The 17,301-nt window shown below is 38.1% G+C and overlaps 1 protein-coding gene across 3 annotated transcripts in view; it reads left to right on the plus strand.

The window, feature by feature from the left end:
- ROBO2 (roundabout guidance receptor 2) overlaps nucleotides 1-17,301 on the plus strand; it is a 497,184-nt gene that overhangs the window by 435,500 nt on the left and 44,383 nt on the right. For all 3 annotated transcript variants that reach the window (XM_080374488.1, XM_080374489.1, XM_080374487.1), the window contains 2 exons: nucleotides 5,368-5,628; nucleotides 8,925-9,139. In XM_080374488.1, the coding sequence (XP_080230614.1) occupies nucleotides 5,368-5,628; nucleotides 8,925-9,139 (476 nt within the window). The remainder of the gene's footprint in view (nucleotides 1-5,367; nucleotides 5,629-8,924; nucleotides 9,140-17,301) is intronic.

The raw sequence follows: 17,301 nt of genomic DNA on the forward strand, positions 1-17,301 counted from the left end.
AAGGACACAAAATCACACATAAAGCACTAAATGAGAGGAAAGAGACATTTCCTGCACAGAGAACAATTATGGAATGCTTTTTATGAAGTTAAATTATATGAAATACCAGGTTATCAAACTCTAGAGGAAAATCAGAGTATATGGAAAAACAGTTTACAGTGATCAGCTCTGTTAGAGCCTTTGAGAACTATTGTTCTGTCAGGAACAAATTTCTGCCTGTTTAAATACGTGGATTAATCAATATTTCCTAAGGATTTAACATACGTTTTAAAAATAATTGTAATAGCTTTACTGAATAAAAAATACTTCAAGTGTTTTCTCTTTTGCAAGAATGAATTGACCATCACTAATTTTTGAATGACAATTACAATAATTAAATATTAATATTTGAGTTTATACCAAGTCCTTCAACTCTTAAAATTAGTAATAACTAACAGTAAGTCAGCAGAGTTCATCTTACAATGAAGGTCCATTCAAGCTGTATTAGAGTTAGAATTTCAAAGAAAATATAAGGGAAAATTAGTAACCTTACTGATTGTAAATGTTTAACTCTCAAGGCAAAAAGTCCATATAATCATTTTGTTCTGTATTTTGTTATAAAAAGCTAAAATAAATTTAAGATTGTTTCGCCATATAATATTTGTCTTTATCAGTTTATATCCTTACAACATATGTGCAGCCATTTCACTAAAATAATTACGCTATAGAAGACAAACAACTGGGATTTTCTTTCAGGACAATGACATAGCATAAAAGGTAGATGAAAACACCTTCTAGAAAATCCCTTGTGACATGGACCTTGACTCCTTAGTTTCATAAAGTATCTGTTATTTAGCTGGAAGGAATGATGTTGATCACCGAGACGACACTGTAAAGTTATTTAAGGATAAGGTAATCACCAGCCTTCCAGGTCCCAACAATTCAGACTTCAGTTTTTCCTCTGATTATCTTTTGAATTATCCTTCTCTGTATTTTGTAATATCTTATTAATAGTGGTTATAACAAGACCTTCTCATGTGCATTTTACCAAGCACACAAAAAAATTTGAAGATTAGACTTAAATATCAGTCTTGAGCTACAGTAATTGGCAACCAACTTTGCTGAAGCCAGTGAATCTGCAATGCCCATACTTCCTGAGGACATATCCGATGCTAATGCGTGTTCTGTACTCAGGGGCTGATCTTGTTTCTGTGGTTTTCAGCATGCTAAAATGGATTGATTTCATAGGCTGCATTCCTTATGTTGCCTTTAATATTGATATAATGGGTAAAAAAAAAAAAAGAGAGCAAACTTTTTTTTAAACTGGTTTAGTTTCCTTTAATTTGCTTTGATGTGTACTATGTGTAACAAGTTTAAGGTGCTTTAATTTTAGAATTAATTACATGCAGATGTAATTATATTATTAATTACAATTGAAAAATGAACTTCCAATAAGAAAATCTAAAGATTTTATTAAAGTTCTCACAATGTGTTATAGGTGAACATTTAAAGCAATAAAACAGGAAGCTGGCATCCAAAGAGAAACTTACTTTTCTGTGCATGTCTTCCTATAAATCTTGAATTCAAGTGTGAGTTTCATTGGCATGAGTGTCCCAAAAAATTTGACACCTTATTTTGCTTACTGGAAATGAACACTAGTATCCTATTGGCTTATAAAATGTAAAAGAGAATCCACAATAGCAGCAAGTGGAAAAAAAAAGTCACCTAACTCAGTCATAGGTAAGGAAGGAAAAAAAAAATACACTCTTAGTTCTCTCTACCATTTTCTACCCAGAAGAACTGAGGTTTTCATTCACCTTCATTTTTCCACGAACTGCAACACATATAAGGAGAGGTGAACATGCTAATCCAAGCAGCCATTTTATATCATGTGCTAGCTTTTAGGATGTCTTAAATTCCTATATATCCTGTGCAGAAAGTCTGTTTATACTGTTTTTTTTCTGGCAAGGTATTACCTGTGAAACTTTCCCCTTTTTTGTGGTCTTCTACAAATTCTCTGCTTGTTCCTTGTTGTCTTCCTTAATTTTCCCTTGTACATACTGCAGACTCTTTGAAGTTTCTCTTTTCCTGTAGTAGCTCCCAATTAAGTGTGTTCCCTTTCCCACCCCTTTTAGAGAAGCTGCTTTGGCTTGGTTTTATCTAATAAATTTGACAGTAAGGAAACGCTTATTACTTATTCATTACCGTCTACTTATGCTCTTTTCACAGATAATATGCATGATCTTGAGGTAAACCTTGTAAAGGCTGTCTCCATATTGTCATGGTTTTTCTTTATTTCATACTAGTGAATATACCTTAAAATGGAATATTAGCTGCTGGATGTCAATATATTTGATAGTAATTTTCTGTCTTCAGTAAAAGTAAAGAAGATAATACCTTTTACATCAAAAAATCCTTTCTGGCAAGGCCTAGAGAGGGAAGCTGTCTTAGTTGCAACAATGTGTGTAGTGAAACACAATTGCAGAATGTGCCCCTTTTTTTATTTTGAAGAAAAATAATCTACCAATGTAACGAATCAAGCTCTTTCATAGCAAAAGATACTTTAGAATAGAAGTGCTGAGAATAGAATAAAAGTTATCAGAAACATAGAGAGTCATGCTTGTTAGCCAGAGCTTATTAGGGACTTAATTATCATGAAATTATAAGCAGAGGTCCCTAGTGAAGTTAAGGTGCTTAGAAGTTAATAAGAAGTACTTGAGGAAGGTTGCATTTTCACCAAGTTGTATTTACTTGGAAAACTAAAAAAGAACATGGATGTGACCAATATTCACTATGCTCCTTCCAGAAGTTTTAATAACTGTGTCTTTTATATGAAGTGCAGTTACTATGTAGCCTGTTAGATTTGCTAGCTTTTTCTTGCAGGGTTTTTGTTTTTGTGGGTTTTTTTGTTTGGTTGTTGGTGTTTGTTTTTTTTCTTTTTTTAATGCAGTTTAGAACAGGTGGCTATTTTGGACATCTTACATTATGAAGACAATGGTTCTTGTATCTTGTACCTGAAATCTTGAATCTCAATGGCCTGAACTTCAGGCTTAGGGTCCTTTCCATTTCAAACAAAATCTGGGTAAAGATATGGTACTTGTGCAGGATCTTTTTACTAAGAAATCTTTTTACTATCAAGCTGAACATTTGGGGATTTGAAGCAAGTAGGGTCAAAAGGCGAGTACATCCAAAGCACATTTATGCATTATTGAAAAGTCACTAGGGAGTATCTTTCTGCCTTGTCCCTTTTAAAGAAGCAGCCATTGGACCAAAGCATGAGTTTGAAAGAGTACAAGTGACAGAGCTGTTGCACTGTACGTTTTTAGCTGCATGAGTTAGGATGGTCTCTTCAACCTTGGGTGGCAATGTCATGTGTGAGTATTGCAAGGAAAGACAAATTAGAGCTAGACATAGCTTAATCTGTCTCCTAAGGAATTGAATATATATCATATAACATTTTCTTAGTTCTCTGTGTTATGAAAATGGTAATGATAAATCATTCAAAAGCTCCTAAATGCCAAGTGTTAAGATGCTGCATTTATTTGCACCTCTGTACATGTACGTACGATTGTGTATCTATATATGGTTATATCTAGATATGGATTTAAAGTGATATCAGTCTCAATTACAAGGTATGTCTTCCACAGACTTTTGGATGATTAAGTCAGGTTGTTTTAGTCATCCTGAATCTGTAGTTTTAAGTACAGACTACAGACTTTTGAATAAGAAAAAAGTAGCTTAGTTAATTTTAGAAAATTTTGGTTTTGCTTAATGTAAATGTTCTGTTCATAATACAGGTTTTGTGATTGCTCTGTCTCAGTGTTCCCAGCCTTTTTGTAACCTAGCTTCACACTTCAGAAAATTGGCAGTGATTCATTTTTCGCTGGGAAATTGGTAATTCCTTCCTTCCAAATCAGAAGCTTTAAAGGAATATTTTTAAACTGGTTTGAGAAATCAACTGTATAATGCAATGCATTGCCTGCCTGCATTGCAGAAAAAAAGATTTTACCTTGTCAGCAGTTCTTGAAGGTGGAAAGAAGATACAGTGACTTAGATGATGCTTGGGGAATGGCTTTTAAAGTGTGAGATGGTTTGACAGTGAAGGAGCTGTGAGAGCTTTTGGTTGTCTGGTTGACTTTTGAAGAGAGCTATCTATCCTCAGGTATTTTGGAATACAGTGGGAGTTAAGAAGTATGTGCAGATACTCAAGGGACTGCAGACTGACTGGATGTTTTGAAGAAGGGAAGAGTAGACGGTATTGAGATTTGAGTGGTGTGATCATCAGCAAAGTTGGCACAATTGACGTTGTGTTCATATTAGGGAGTTACTCTGGGGAGATAACGCAAAGGGATGACTACATAAACTATGGCCTATGGGTCTTGAGTGATGCTGGTGTCTCTAAAGGACAGGGTCCTGGGATGATACTGTAATACAACACAATTGAAGGGTCCTGTGAGACAGAAAAGGACTGAATTGCTGGCAAAACTTGCTTAAGAAGTAGTAATAGAATATAAAGCTTCTGTTTCTAGCTGCAATTAGATGTAGCATCACCTCTTACACCTTTGGTATGAAACTAAAAATTGGACCACAGAAAGCTACCAGAACAACTCTTATATGTGAAGATTGATGAACTTGCTATTGAAGAATATTGGTAGTTGTTAATATTTTCATTTACTTTGGGCAGGTGTTTTTCAAAGTGCTTAGAAATTTAGCAGTCTAAGTAAGTCCCAGTAAAGACTAGTTAGGAGGTGGGGTGCTGGCAGAGCTGTCAACGTGTGTGCTAATGTATCTTATCAGCTGGTGCTGTGACATAGCATATGCTTAGGGTCAGTGCTGCTGCGACAGGAATGTATTACACACCATAGCAGATACCTATGTGCAGTATGAAAAGACCAGAATTTATATGGGAAGTGTAGCTTTTTGTTTAAGCTGCAAAATAAAATAGTAGATTTATGGACAAATAAAGGGGAGGATGGGAGTCAGGAAGTGCATAAGTGCAACTATGTAAACCTCGCTCTGCCTTTTAAAAATGCTGCTATTTTCATCTCTAGGTCAATCTTCATGCATTTTCCAAGGTTAATGATCCAGGAAGTAAGTTTTTGTTGATGGTTGTGGGGTAACATTATCTAATCACCATTAACAAATGTGATAATGGATCAGTATTTTTTGTTGTGGCACATCATATTCAAGTTGCTTAGCTGTTGTGAGAGAAATTAAACAAACTCAGTAAGGAGAATTTAAGCAATTATGACCCTATTTTCAATAAATTTTAAAGCTCAAGCTGCGTGTAAGCATTCAAACTGTAGCAAAAATCCTGTACACACACCCTGTACTGCACAGCAAAGATGAGATTTGATATATGCTAAGTTTACTTGATTTTTATTTTAGATATGACAGTGATGGTTGGTGTCCGCCTTTGCCAGTTCAGACCTACCTACATCAGGGCATGGAGGATGAGCTTGAAGAAGATGATGATCGCGTTCCCACGCCTCCTGTCCGAGGAGTAGCTTCGTCACCTGCGATCTCCTTTGGGCAACAGTCAACTGCAACCCTCACGCCTTCTCCACGAGAGGAGATGCAGCCAATGCTTCAAGCCCACCTTGATGAATTAACTAGGGCTTACCAGTTTGATATAGCAAAGCAGACATGGTAAATGTTTGGAAGGGGCACCTGCAGTCTGGGAAATGAAAGCATAATGATAATAATTTATTACTTTATGGCATAGATATCAACTGTGTTCAGTAATGTTTCAGTAATATTTCCAAAGCAGTGAAATAGAAGAAGAAATAGCAAAACTGTACCTATAGCGTGGAGGCCTTAAACATTACTAGGTGCTTTTTAAACAATAATGCTTGGTAATACATTAAAATTTGGCTAAAAACATGTAAAAATAATATTCCTCTGGAGGTTTTCTATATATTCAACTAAGCAGTTGACACCCACCTACTGACAACTTTTATACAGTTCAGAGTACTCTCTTTTCAGTATAGTGGAATATATGAATTTGTAAGGATTTTCAAAAATATTGAGGTGCTAAATTCTCATTTAAAAATAATGCCAGTCACTTGAAATAGCAGTGTAGCAGATTATACTCTATGTCACATGAGAATGAAGCATTTGCATCTCTGGCTGTAGTTTGAAATACCATGAAAATTTCTGATTCATATGGAAACACCCAGAAATAGCAGAAAGGAAGTTGTTAGTATTTACAAAATGAATCTAGTGCTTTAGAGTGCTTTATGCCTGTTTAAAGGAAGAGCAAGCAAATACCACAGTAACATTTCCCCTGCAAAGCAAACAGAAGTAAACTCTTCCGGGACTGAAAAAGAACTTGTCAACTGTACCAGGCTGGGGATACGGTGAAGGTCAGTTGCTTTCTGGATGTTCCCTAAGCGGCAGTTGTCCTTTTACAACTTTTCTATCCAGACAAAGCCCGTGAATCTCGGAGGAGAGGAGCAGAGCTAGTTACCGAATGGCACGCTGCCAGCAGAGGAGCAGCCTTTCTTCGCTTTTAAATAAAGCCACAAAGTTATTCAGCTTGAGCTACCATAAATAAATCAGGCAGGTAGGCAGGCGGTGCCAAATCAAAGCCAGCTGTTTTCCCTGGACACCGTCAAAGCCTGGAGGCTTGTCTGCAATCTGCACTCAATCAACAGGGTACTTGCGTCCCACTGCAGTGCCCCACGCTGCCAAGCACAGGCCCCGGCCAGCCTGTGGGACAGACCCAAATCCCAGGCAGCAGCTAGACCTGGATGGTAGAAGGCAGCTGAATTTTGAGCCAGCACACAGATGCATACCCTGTCTGTGCAGTCAATCGCTGCTGCATTTTGCAGCTGTTTCCCTTTCTATGCCCTGCAAACCATGGGTGCCAGTCTGGGAGTGGGAGTCTACAGCAAAGCCTCTTGAAGCTGACAGGAAAGGTCTGGCTCTGTTTTCAGAGTAATGAAAAATGGGAACTGTCTTAATGTGTTTAAGCCTGTACAGATTTTAATGTCGTTCTTATGCGAGGTCACAGTAATTGAGCCTGAAACTCTGAAAAAAATATTGAGGGGAGAACATTTTTTTTTTTCATAATAGGATCTTATGACAGATATTGGGGTAAAACCTGACGGCTGCAAATACAAGTGATTTTTGTAGTAGTTGTGACATGGAGTTATTTAACACTTTGATATTGTTTGGCTGGACATGTATCATGCTGTTCAGTCAGTCCTCCATTGTCTTAAGTGGGAAGGAAGACTTAGTTTTCTTTTCACAAAGTTTACCTGTCCAGTGTGGAGGGGGGAAACAAAACCAGATGACATCTGTCAGATAGGTTACTGTAGGAGTAACAGAAGTGAGATACAGAGACCAGCCAACTAGAAAGTTAAGAAAGAGCACATTAGATATTACTGGAAAAGAACATAATCATTATGGCCTTGATCCAGCAAATCGCTTAAGTATATGCTTAACTACAAGTACATGAAAAATTGACTTCAATTCTTCTACCACATGCTTAACATTAAGCGTATACTTAAGTATTTTGCTTGATTGGGAGCTAATCACACTGGTTATTGAGGGTTAGTTAGATGGTAGTGCCCTTTAGCACAGTATTTTGAACACTGCATAGCTGAGAACCTGGTGTCCAGACAAAAAAGTATTCAAGAGCTGTTTATCAGGAGGAGGTTGTGTATCAGAAAGGAAGCATTTGCTCTGCAAATAAGCTTCAGAGTAAGGAAGAAGTTAAAACCTACACCAAGGTGGAGAGAGATTCCAGTGGTACATAACATTTACCTTGACATTCTCAAATCCAATTATTCTCAGATCTAATAGATTGATATTGGGGGGGGGGGGGGGGGGGGACGGGGGGCAGGGTGAAGAAAAGAAAGAAAGCTCTTTGAATAAGAATAATTACTGCACTTACCAAGTTCAGGCAATAATACAGCACCAAGTTGTCATCAAAAATATGTTAGAACTAGGAAACCAAACAAAAACAGCTGACAGTTATAATTTTTTCTATTATGCTGATGTCCAACCAAGAGACCAGCAGAATCCTGGCTCCTGTCCAGAGTGCTGCCGATTTGAATCAGGTCACAGCACCTCCTGTACAGCCACCCAAGGATTTCCACGTGCTGAAGTTAGCAATTTCAAGCATGGTACATGCTCTTATGCCAAGGCCAGTCATGCCTGGGTCTCCTGGCACAGCTTGCTGTGTACCTGTAGTGGTGTGGAGAATGCTGCATCAAAAGGTGATGGTTGTTCCTTTTGTCTCTATCCTCTCAGAGACTACACAAATTAAACTCCAAGTTCCGTGCTTGCCTTTGGCCATTTAGCTATCCTGTGGGTGTTTTTTTTATCTTTGTTTTTCTTCTTTTAATTGTGATTGCTGCATACAGTAATTTTACACATGCATGGCCTAATACTGCTGCAATTAAATCAATTAAACTACTTGGAATAAAGCAAAATAAAAAGGCTTCACTGATAGGTTCATTGGACTTGAAGATTTCTTCTGTCCTATTGGCCATTTCCTCATCTTTAGGGTGACTTCTGCTTAAGGGCACTGAGTCTGTTTAAGCAGAAATGAAATTTTATTTTGGCTCAACTTGTGATTTGCAAGGTGGAACATTGGGTGAGACACCTATATACTAGGTTGGGATTCAGAATTGTGGTTTTCCATGGACTTCCTACCTGATTTATGTAGCCTTTGTGTACATCATTCCTAATCTGTACAAGGAAAATGTTGACCTTCCTTATCTTACAGAAGGAGAAGTATATTTAAAATTGGAAAGTGTGCAGGTACTCTGGTATTTGAAGCTATGGTGAATAACTAAACTGGCTTTTCTGGAGTTTAACCTAACAAACACGTTTTGTAAATCTACTTCAGGACTTATTGAAAGGCCTATCTTCTGTTGACCATGGGGTACCACGTCTCAACAATTCTGATGATGTTTTCCTGTTTGTTTGTGTAGGCACATCCAAACCAATACACAACCTCCTCAGGCTCCAGTTCCGCCCCTAGGATATGTATCTGGAAACCTTATTTCAGATTTGGAAACAGATGTTCCAGATGATGACGATGATGAGGATGATATTGAAGAAGAAACTGTAGAAATCAGTAGGCCACTAAGAGGTCTAGAGCATACTCCAGGCTCCAGTATGGACAATCTAGACAGCTCTGTGACAGGTAACCAAACACAGTTAACAGTAACACTGACTTGTTCCTAACAGTAAAATACATCATCAGTCAAACACTTTCTAAGTGAAAATTTATTCCACTCTATTTCTGTAACATTTAAAATGTGTTAATATTAAACGCTAAAGTTAAAGAAGGATTTGAAAATACTTTGCTTTGGTGCAAAATGATAAGAAAATTCATGAATTTTAAAAAGCTTTAAAGACTTGAAAGAAAACTCAATTATATCCTAGCTTTCATGAGAAGTTCACTCTACTAGAGAAGCAAGCCAGCTACATGAAAAGGAGGGGGAAGACCTTGGCTTAGAAATATATATTTCATAAATCAGGAGCAGCATAAAAATGTTATCTTAAAGCACTTTTAGATATTTTGCTGGGTAAATGCTTTCACATATGACCACAGGGAAGTTAAAAGACTTCAGAATAAGTGTAGTTATATCAGTACAGCATTTATTTGTAGAGTAAATACAACATTTATGTAGGAAAATGTGTATTTTGAATCTACTTTGTATTGCTTAATTTAGTAATTGTTCCCTTTCAGTGAAGATACTTAATTATTCTGACATTCTTTCCTTCACTGCTCCTCACACTTTGCATGCCTTGGAAAGGTACAACAAGGGATCATCAAAGGGGACCTAGAAAGGCACGCTAAACTAATGCACAGAATCTGAGTGAAAAAAATTGCTGTTGATAAAACATAGGCAGTGAAATACATTTTTCTGAAAAATACAGATTTTATATGGACATAATGTATTTTTTGTAAGCATCAGTATATGTCCCTTTAGGTTGAAGTTGAGCCTCTGTATAATGTCCTGTATCCATAACATACAACTGTACTGGAGACCCAAATGTACGTAGCGTCTGTAGCTCATAAAAGCTAGTAGGTGCTGCTTCAGTGTTCGACCTCAGTTGAAGAACGCTGATTGTTGGTTGTACCTTAAGGGAGATTTGCTCAGTACAACGTACTACCATAGTGCCTCTGAATTTCATCTCATTGTTCTGGACCTTTGAAATTCCAAGGATTTTCCACCCTTACTTAAACATTGCTATTCTGAAACCACTGCAGGAATATGACAGTGATAGAACATCAATACCTGTAATTTTCTTCCTTTTCCCTTGTTGAATTAAATAGTGTGTAGCTTAATCCCACTTTCCAGGTTTTCCTTCACCCCAGGGCCAGACTGCTTGCCAATCTAATTAAGATTTAAGAATTGTATCTCTGCTGCTGTGATTTGAAATCCAGATTCAACTGAAGACCGTAGAGTTAAAGTTTAAATCCCTGAATTGAGAAGGTTAACTTATTAGTGCATGAGTATGTTAAGTCACTTTGCTTGAATTTCTAGTGTAATCTCCTTCAGGCTATAATTCTGCATATTTTTACATATCTCACTAATGGCTCAGAAGCCTTTCCATTAGGAATGCAGTAAGGGTTTTGCACTGGTAATACAGCAATAAATTAAGAAAGAATCAGGTTGCTATATATTTTCCATTTGGTATGTATTAATATGCCAATGTTGATATATCTGTAAATCAGAAAATGAATATTTTTCACATTTGCATCTTCACCTAATATTTTGGACTGCCGTACCTAGCACAAAGTAAGGAATAGCTGAATTTCCGTTCCAAATTGCAGACTTCTGTGCTTACTACAATTTGTCCTTTTATGCATAACATTCAAGTTTGTTATAATAGTTCTAAATCTTGTATTGGAGCATTAAATGTTCACTTATTTTAGTGTTAAAATTTTCTTGGAAGTAGTTAGGCAGAACCTGGTAGACTGGGGGTGTACTTAAGGTGATCCAAATGCACTCCCACTCATCACCACCACTGTCTTGATGTGTCCTCATCCAGCTGGAAATTTAGGGTTTTCTTTTGCTTTTTCTTTGTCTCGTTTAATTACTAGTTGGATCTGTTCCTTGTTCTGGTCCACCACATGGCAAGGTGTTTGTTGGCACTGCAGGAAGGGAATGTGCAGCTGGAAGGGAAGCAAAGTGATAGACTGACCCTATACTGTGTATAGCCAACACTTAGATTAACTTAAAACAATTACAGCAGTGGAGCCTTACAAAAATACATCCAGAATGTTAGTCTAACTGATCTGTGAAATGACAAACTATCTGAATAACAAAACTACTGTTTTCCTCAGTTACTATGTGGGTAAAACCTCGATTTTCTGAGGACTTCTTTTGTGTTTGTTTTTTTCTAGAGGTGAAAGGAATTTTCTTATTATGCTTGTGCAAATTGTTTCAAAAGAGAATTTTAATTTTTGTGTATCTGTTTCTGTTAACTCTTCCAAGCTGCGTTTACTGGTGTTAAGGAGGGTGTATAACACATTGCATTCATTGTTTCTAAGATGTTTCTCATTCTCTAATTCGAGTGTCTTTAGAATACTGTAGAACAACTAAATTGTCCTTTCTTGCACTTTGAATATACAGGCTACTTCTTTTCATAGGGCTTTTGGTGACTTAAACCAGCATTTCCCTAGGAATTTGTATACCATGCTTTCACTTCTTTAAACATTTTATTAAAAAATGGAGACAAATGAGAACAGCTAACCCAGATAAAGCAATATTTCTGTTCATTTTGAAGTGCATCCTGCGAATTCAGTGTTTGTGAGAAATCTAAATTGTGAGGAATCTGGGTTCAGACTTCCTTCAGAGTTGCTGTACGGTGAGCATGGCGAGTTTCCTCACCCTGTGCTGTTAGCGTGCCTCAGTGATGGCTTGAAGATATCCACTCTGGGAGTGAAATGGTACTTTGTCCTTTCTGGCTGAGCTGAGACCAAGGTTTTCATCTGATGCCAAATACGGGATTCTCTGAGGGGAAACACTGGTGCTGTGCAAACCGAGCTCAGACCGTTAAATTCCTGTGAAACTACAGTGTTTCTCCTTTAAAAGTCAGGTTGTCTTCCAGGCCCTCAACTTTTAGTTACAGCTAACTGAAGATTCAGACAAGGATTTTATCTCTACTATTAAGCTTTTCTCTTTGCAGGTGGCAGAGACATAATGTTGACATGTATAATAAAGTGAAAAGAAAGGAGGAATGCACAGTAACTATTTCTTAACATTTTCCAGATATTGCAAAGAAAACTCAAGGAGGGAGCTTTATATTTGAATGATTGTGGGATAGAATATGAAATTAAAGCCAAAGTTTTGATTTGTTCGCAGCATGGTTTGTTACTTAGTCTGATTGGGGGGGGTGGGGTGGGGGGTTGTAAGAACTGAAAAGCAACTGTAAAAATTCTTCTCACGTGACTTTTATTTCACATTTAGGGTTATTTTTGCTTTCAGACACACATTTAAATATGGTGGGATTTTTTTTTTTTTGCTTATGTTGAATATTTGCCTGTATAATGAATTGCTGTGCAGTTATGGCATGAATGGTCACAAAGAATCTGTTATGTTATTCTACTTTAATAGACTTAATTAATTGCATATGATGACTATATAAGAAATTAATTTGCTTCTCACTGAAATCACTAGGAACAACACTAGCTTTGTCAGATCAAAGTATTATGGTCTGGGGTTTTTTTTTGCTCTCTCCTTACCTTCTCCTCCCCCAGCACCACCAGTGAAGCTAGCAGTGAGAGTTGGTACATCTTCCATCCTGGTGCATTTTGACTGAGGGAAGAGATACACCCATTAACTAGGATGTAAATTGGAACAAGCCCTTTTCTACTTAACTGATACAAACTGATATAAGCAAAGAGATATTCTTGTAAACAGTACTACTGCAAATGGATAACAGGGGTTTTTTCCCCAGTAGAATTATATAGATCTGAAATTATAAACATCTCCCTAGGCTGTATAGCCCAGCGAGGAAGAAAATCCCTTATTTGGCATGTTTTGGTCTTGATTAAAAGAATCACTGATCACTGTCTGTATGGTAAAAGTTGTTCATTCATTGTGTCTGAGCACAAACGGAATAATTCTTGGAAATTACACAAAATCATTTTCACAAGCCGTAATTTACTGTGGCAGAGTTCAGTATTTATATTGATTTGCTTAGGGATACCTATTGCAAAAAATTCTATTTTATAAGCAGTTAGACAGATTGCATTTAATAGGAAGAATGTGTTTCATGGATTAAATGTGTGCTCAGAAAATAGGAAACTGCTACTTTTTGTATCTCATAAAAATGGTAATGCAACAATTAGCAGGGTCATATTATAAAGCACAGACTTTACTCTAGCTTAATGGATCTAGGGATATGCATTCATCAGCAACGATAGATTTAGCATAAAACGACATGTAAATGAATTGATGACTGATCATAAATTAATTTTAGTGCTGAAGAAGTAATAGAGACACAGCAAGATGCCACTTTATCATAGTATTTTACTGCTCAGCAACATTTGAGCAACTACTTAGTGTTCTGTGTGCATTTCTTTTCTAACAGCTTGAATAAATTTGAGAATTTTTTGTGCCTTTCAGCAATATGGAAACCAAAAAATCTAGAAAGATTGAAAATGCAAACAAATAAATTTGGCTAAGTGACATAGATTCATTTTTCATTAAATTTTTCTGAAGGACACTAATTATGGTTGGACCTGAGAAGCGCCATATATGTATGTATATGACTTTTACCTCCTTTTGTTTAGTGTTTCCTGCCCCATAATACAAATTTTAAAACTGAAGGGGTTATTTCAGGTGTATACATTTAAATATTTGGGCTTTTATGGCAAAGCATAACATAAAGTAGAAGACCAGATCTAATTTTTGAAGTGTGATCATATTTATATTCTGCATTCAGCCCCTTCTATTACTCTTTCTTATTTTAATGGTGCAATGACTATTTCCCCTTTTGTTCCATCACTTCCACCAAATTCAGTGGACATTCTTTCCTTGTAATTATGACAGTAGTCAAACATATCCAAAAGAGGATAATGTCTTTCTCCTGCACAAAGGCTAAAGGAATTCTGTAACTGATTCCAGCTCTGGAGCCCTCACCACAGGAAAGACAGGGGCCTGTTGGAGCGGGTCTAGAGGAGGGCCACAAAATTGATCAGAGAGGTGGAGCACCTCTGCTATGTGGAAAGGCTGAGAGAGTTGGGGTTGTTCAGCCTGGAGAAGAGAAGGCTCTGGGGAGACCTTATTGCAGCCTTTCAGTACTTTCAGGGGGCCTACAAGAAAGATGGGGACAAACTTTTTAGCATGGCCTATTGTGATAGAACAAGGGGTAATGGTTTTAAAGTAAAAGGAGGTGGATTTAGACTAGATATAAGGAAGACATTTTTTACAATGAGGGTGGTGAAACACTGGAACAGGTTGCCCAGAGAGGTGGAAGGTGCCCCATTCCTGGAGCAATTCAAGGTCAGGTTGGATGGGGCTCTAGGCAGCTTGATCTAGTTGAAGATGGCCCTGCTCGTTGCAGCGGGGTTGGACAGGATGATCTTTAAGATCCCTTCCCAACCAAACTGCTATATGATTCTATGTTTTCAGCTGAAGTAGCATCGGTCCCCAAGGACTTAATCCATACTTCACAAACCTAAGCAGCCTAGCCCTTTTCCACCAAAAAACCTGCAGAGGAACAGGGGTTTAATATTAGCATGTACTTAATGGCCTTGTGAAGGAAAGCACATAAGCACACACATACAAGTCCCAGAGACATAATTTGTTAACTTTAGGCAAGCACATAGAGTTTGGTATGTACAGGAAGGTATCTAATGGAATTTTCAAAAGTGTTAGGTTTGTTGTGAGCAGCTTTTACTTCACAAATGCATTAGATTTTTTTTTAAAGTAAATCAAGAGTACACTTCACAAAGAAAAATATTATTTTTATTGCCTGCAAAATGCCACTAAAAGCAGTAGAATGCTGTCTGCAAGAAGCTAGCACCTCTATTCCCCTCACCTTTCCCTGAGAGCAAAAAAGCTTTCTGTTTGCATTAACACCAAGAGATATTTTATGGAGCAAGAAAACAGAGTTCAACTTTTCACAGAGTTGATTTTGTTCTGCATAAAGCATTTACTGCTGCTGTCAGCAAGAGTAAAATTTACAGTTGCCAGAAAGCGTGAAAACTCAAATGTGCTTTTGGAAAACACATAGTGAGCTGCATGTAAAGGAGACACTAAAAGCCTGTTTCATTCCATTTCAAAATACTCAGCTGATCTGAAAGGGATGTCAGTATCTCTTATTCTGCTTTTATTCAGAGAAAAACAAATGTGCATCTGATTTGGAAAGCAAGAGGCCAGTGGATGCCTTTAAACAAGCAGACACCATGTGTGCTGCATTAACGCAGCTGTGTGGTGGCCTGAGGTGCCCGGGCTGGGCTCCAGCACTCTCATGCCTTCTGGGCGGTGTCCGCACCTCTGGGCAGCAAATCTAGCCAGGGTTTTACTGCTGCAAGTTTTGCTGGGGAAAAATTGTTTAGACAGGAAAACTGAATAGCTCAGGAACCAGGAGAGATAATGTAGAGATTTCACCTTTAGTTATCTGGTCACATATGCTGGTGCGTGCTGTATGTGTCTCATGGTCACTTGCTGACTTCAACAGTAAGAAAAAAGTTTTGCCTCTGCTTCAAACAACCAGAAGTATCATAGAATCCTTGAATCATAGAATGGTTTGAGTTGGAAAGGACCTTTAAAGGTCATCTAATCCAACACCCCTGCAGTGGGCAGGGACATTTTTCATGAGACCGGGTTGCTCAAAGTCCTGTCCAACCTCACTTTGAACATTTCCAATGATGGAGCATGCACAACTTCTCTGGGCAACCTGTTCCAGTGCCTCACCACCCTCACCACCATCACCCTCAAATTTCTTCCTTGTATCCAATCTAAACCTATCCTCTTTCAGTTTAAAACCATTGCCCCTTGTCCTGTCTCTACAGGCCTTGATAAAAAGTCTTTCTCCATCTTTCTTAGAAGCCCCTTTATATATTGAAAGGCCGCAGTTAGGTCTCCCTGGAGCCTTCTCCAGCTTCAACGACCCCAAGTGTCCCAACCCTTCTTTACAGAAGTGTTCCATCCCTCTGACCATTTTCATGGCCCTCCTCTGCACCCACTCCAACAGGCCCATGTCTGCCCTGTGCTGAGCACCCCAGAACTGGATGCGGTACTGCAGGTGGGGTCATCGCTTGCTTTAGTTGTCAACTGTGTGGTTGCCCCCGTAAAGCTCACGTCCCTGCGAGAACTGAGCTATGCCTTAGGCCTGACAGGCGGTGCCTCCTCGCCGCTGCTGGAGGAGAGGGGAAAGGGAAGCAATCCAGGGGCAGAGTGCACGGTTCCTAGCCTTGCTAGTGCTTGCTGTTCATGGGAATGCAGAGGGGTTCAGAGACAGGCAGGGCTCTCCCATAGGGTTAGCCTTCTGATAACATTCTGATAACAGCAGTCTACTGATAATTAAAATTTAGCTATTTTTAGGAAAGCCTGGCATGTCTATGGGTGTGTAGAGTGATGCATGTGCACACACATCCTGGAGAGTGCATTACAGGCTTTTGTAGGTTATATTTCATGCTTAAAACATGGTGGGGTTTTTTGGACTGGATGAACTTCAGTCCAGCCCACCAAAGAATAGGTGAAAAATTGCAGCTGTTCCTAGACAAACCCTAAAAGTGTCCCGTTAAAATAATCACGTGTATTGTATGTTGTGTAACAGCTGAGTGACTGGGTAGCAAATGGACAGAGCAATATGAACAAATGGAAATTCAAACCTAAGTTCCTTTAAAACATCCATAGTCTTGTGCGTATGGTACTGGAAGCCATACCTGTTCTGGACAGATATGTTTCTATGTCTCTGTGTAGACAGTAGAATGTATCATACAAAACCCTCTGCCCCTGAAACTAACAAGATACATAGTTAAGTTTTTAGCACCTGAGTATCGTCCTTTGATATCCATGGGTCTAGCTGTATTTTTATGTTTCAGCTTGTGCTTACATATTTTGCAGAATATGTCGATAAGTGATTGTTTGAAAATGTCCTCAGCTATATCATTTCACTGTCTTACATCTTTATGAAGTGTTTTATCTGTAGTATCTCTTCTTATACATCATCAATAACTGTTGCTAAGCCTTTTTACTCTCCATTCTCTATGATGTCCTATCGCACTTTGATTGTTAGTTCAGAAACTGTCTTCTCAGAGGAAATTCAGTTTTAGCCTTTCCTTGCTGTTATCTAGGCTTCCTTACATCTGTCTGCATCAGGTCGAGAGTCTGTTTG

This window comes from Falco punctatus, assembly GCF_963210335.1.
Source record: "Falco punctatus genome assembly, chromosome: 2".
Lineage (NCBI taxonomy): Eukaryota > Metazoa > Chordata > Aves > Falconiformes > Falconidae > Falco > Falco punctatus.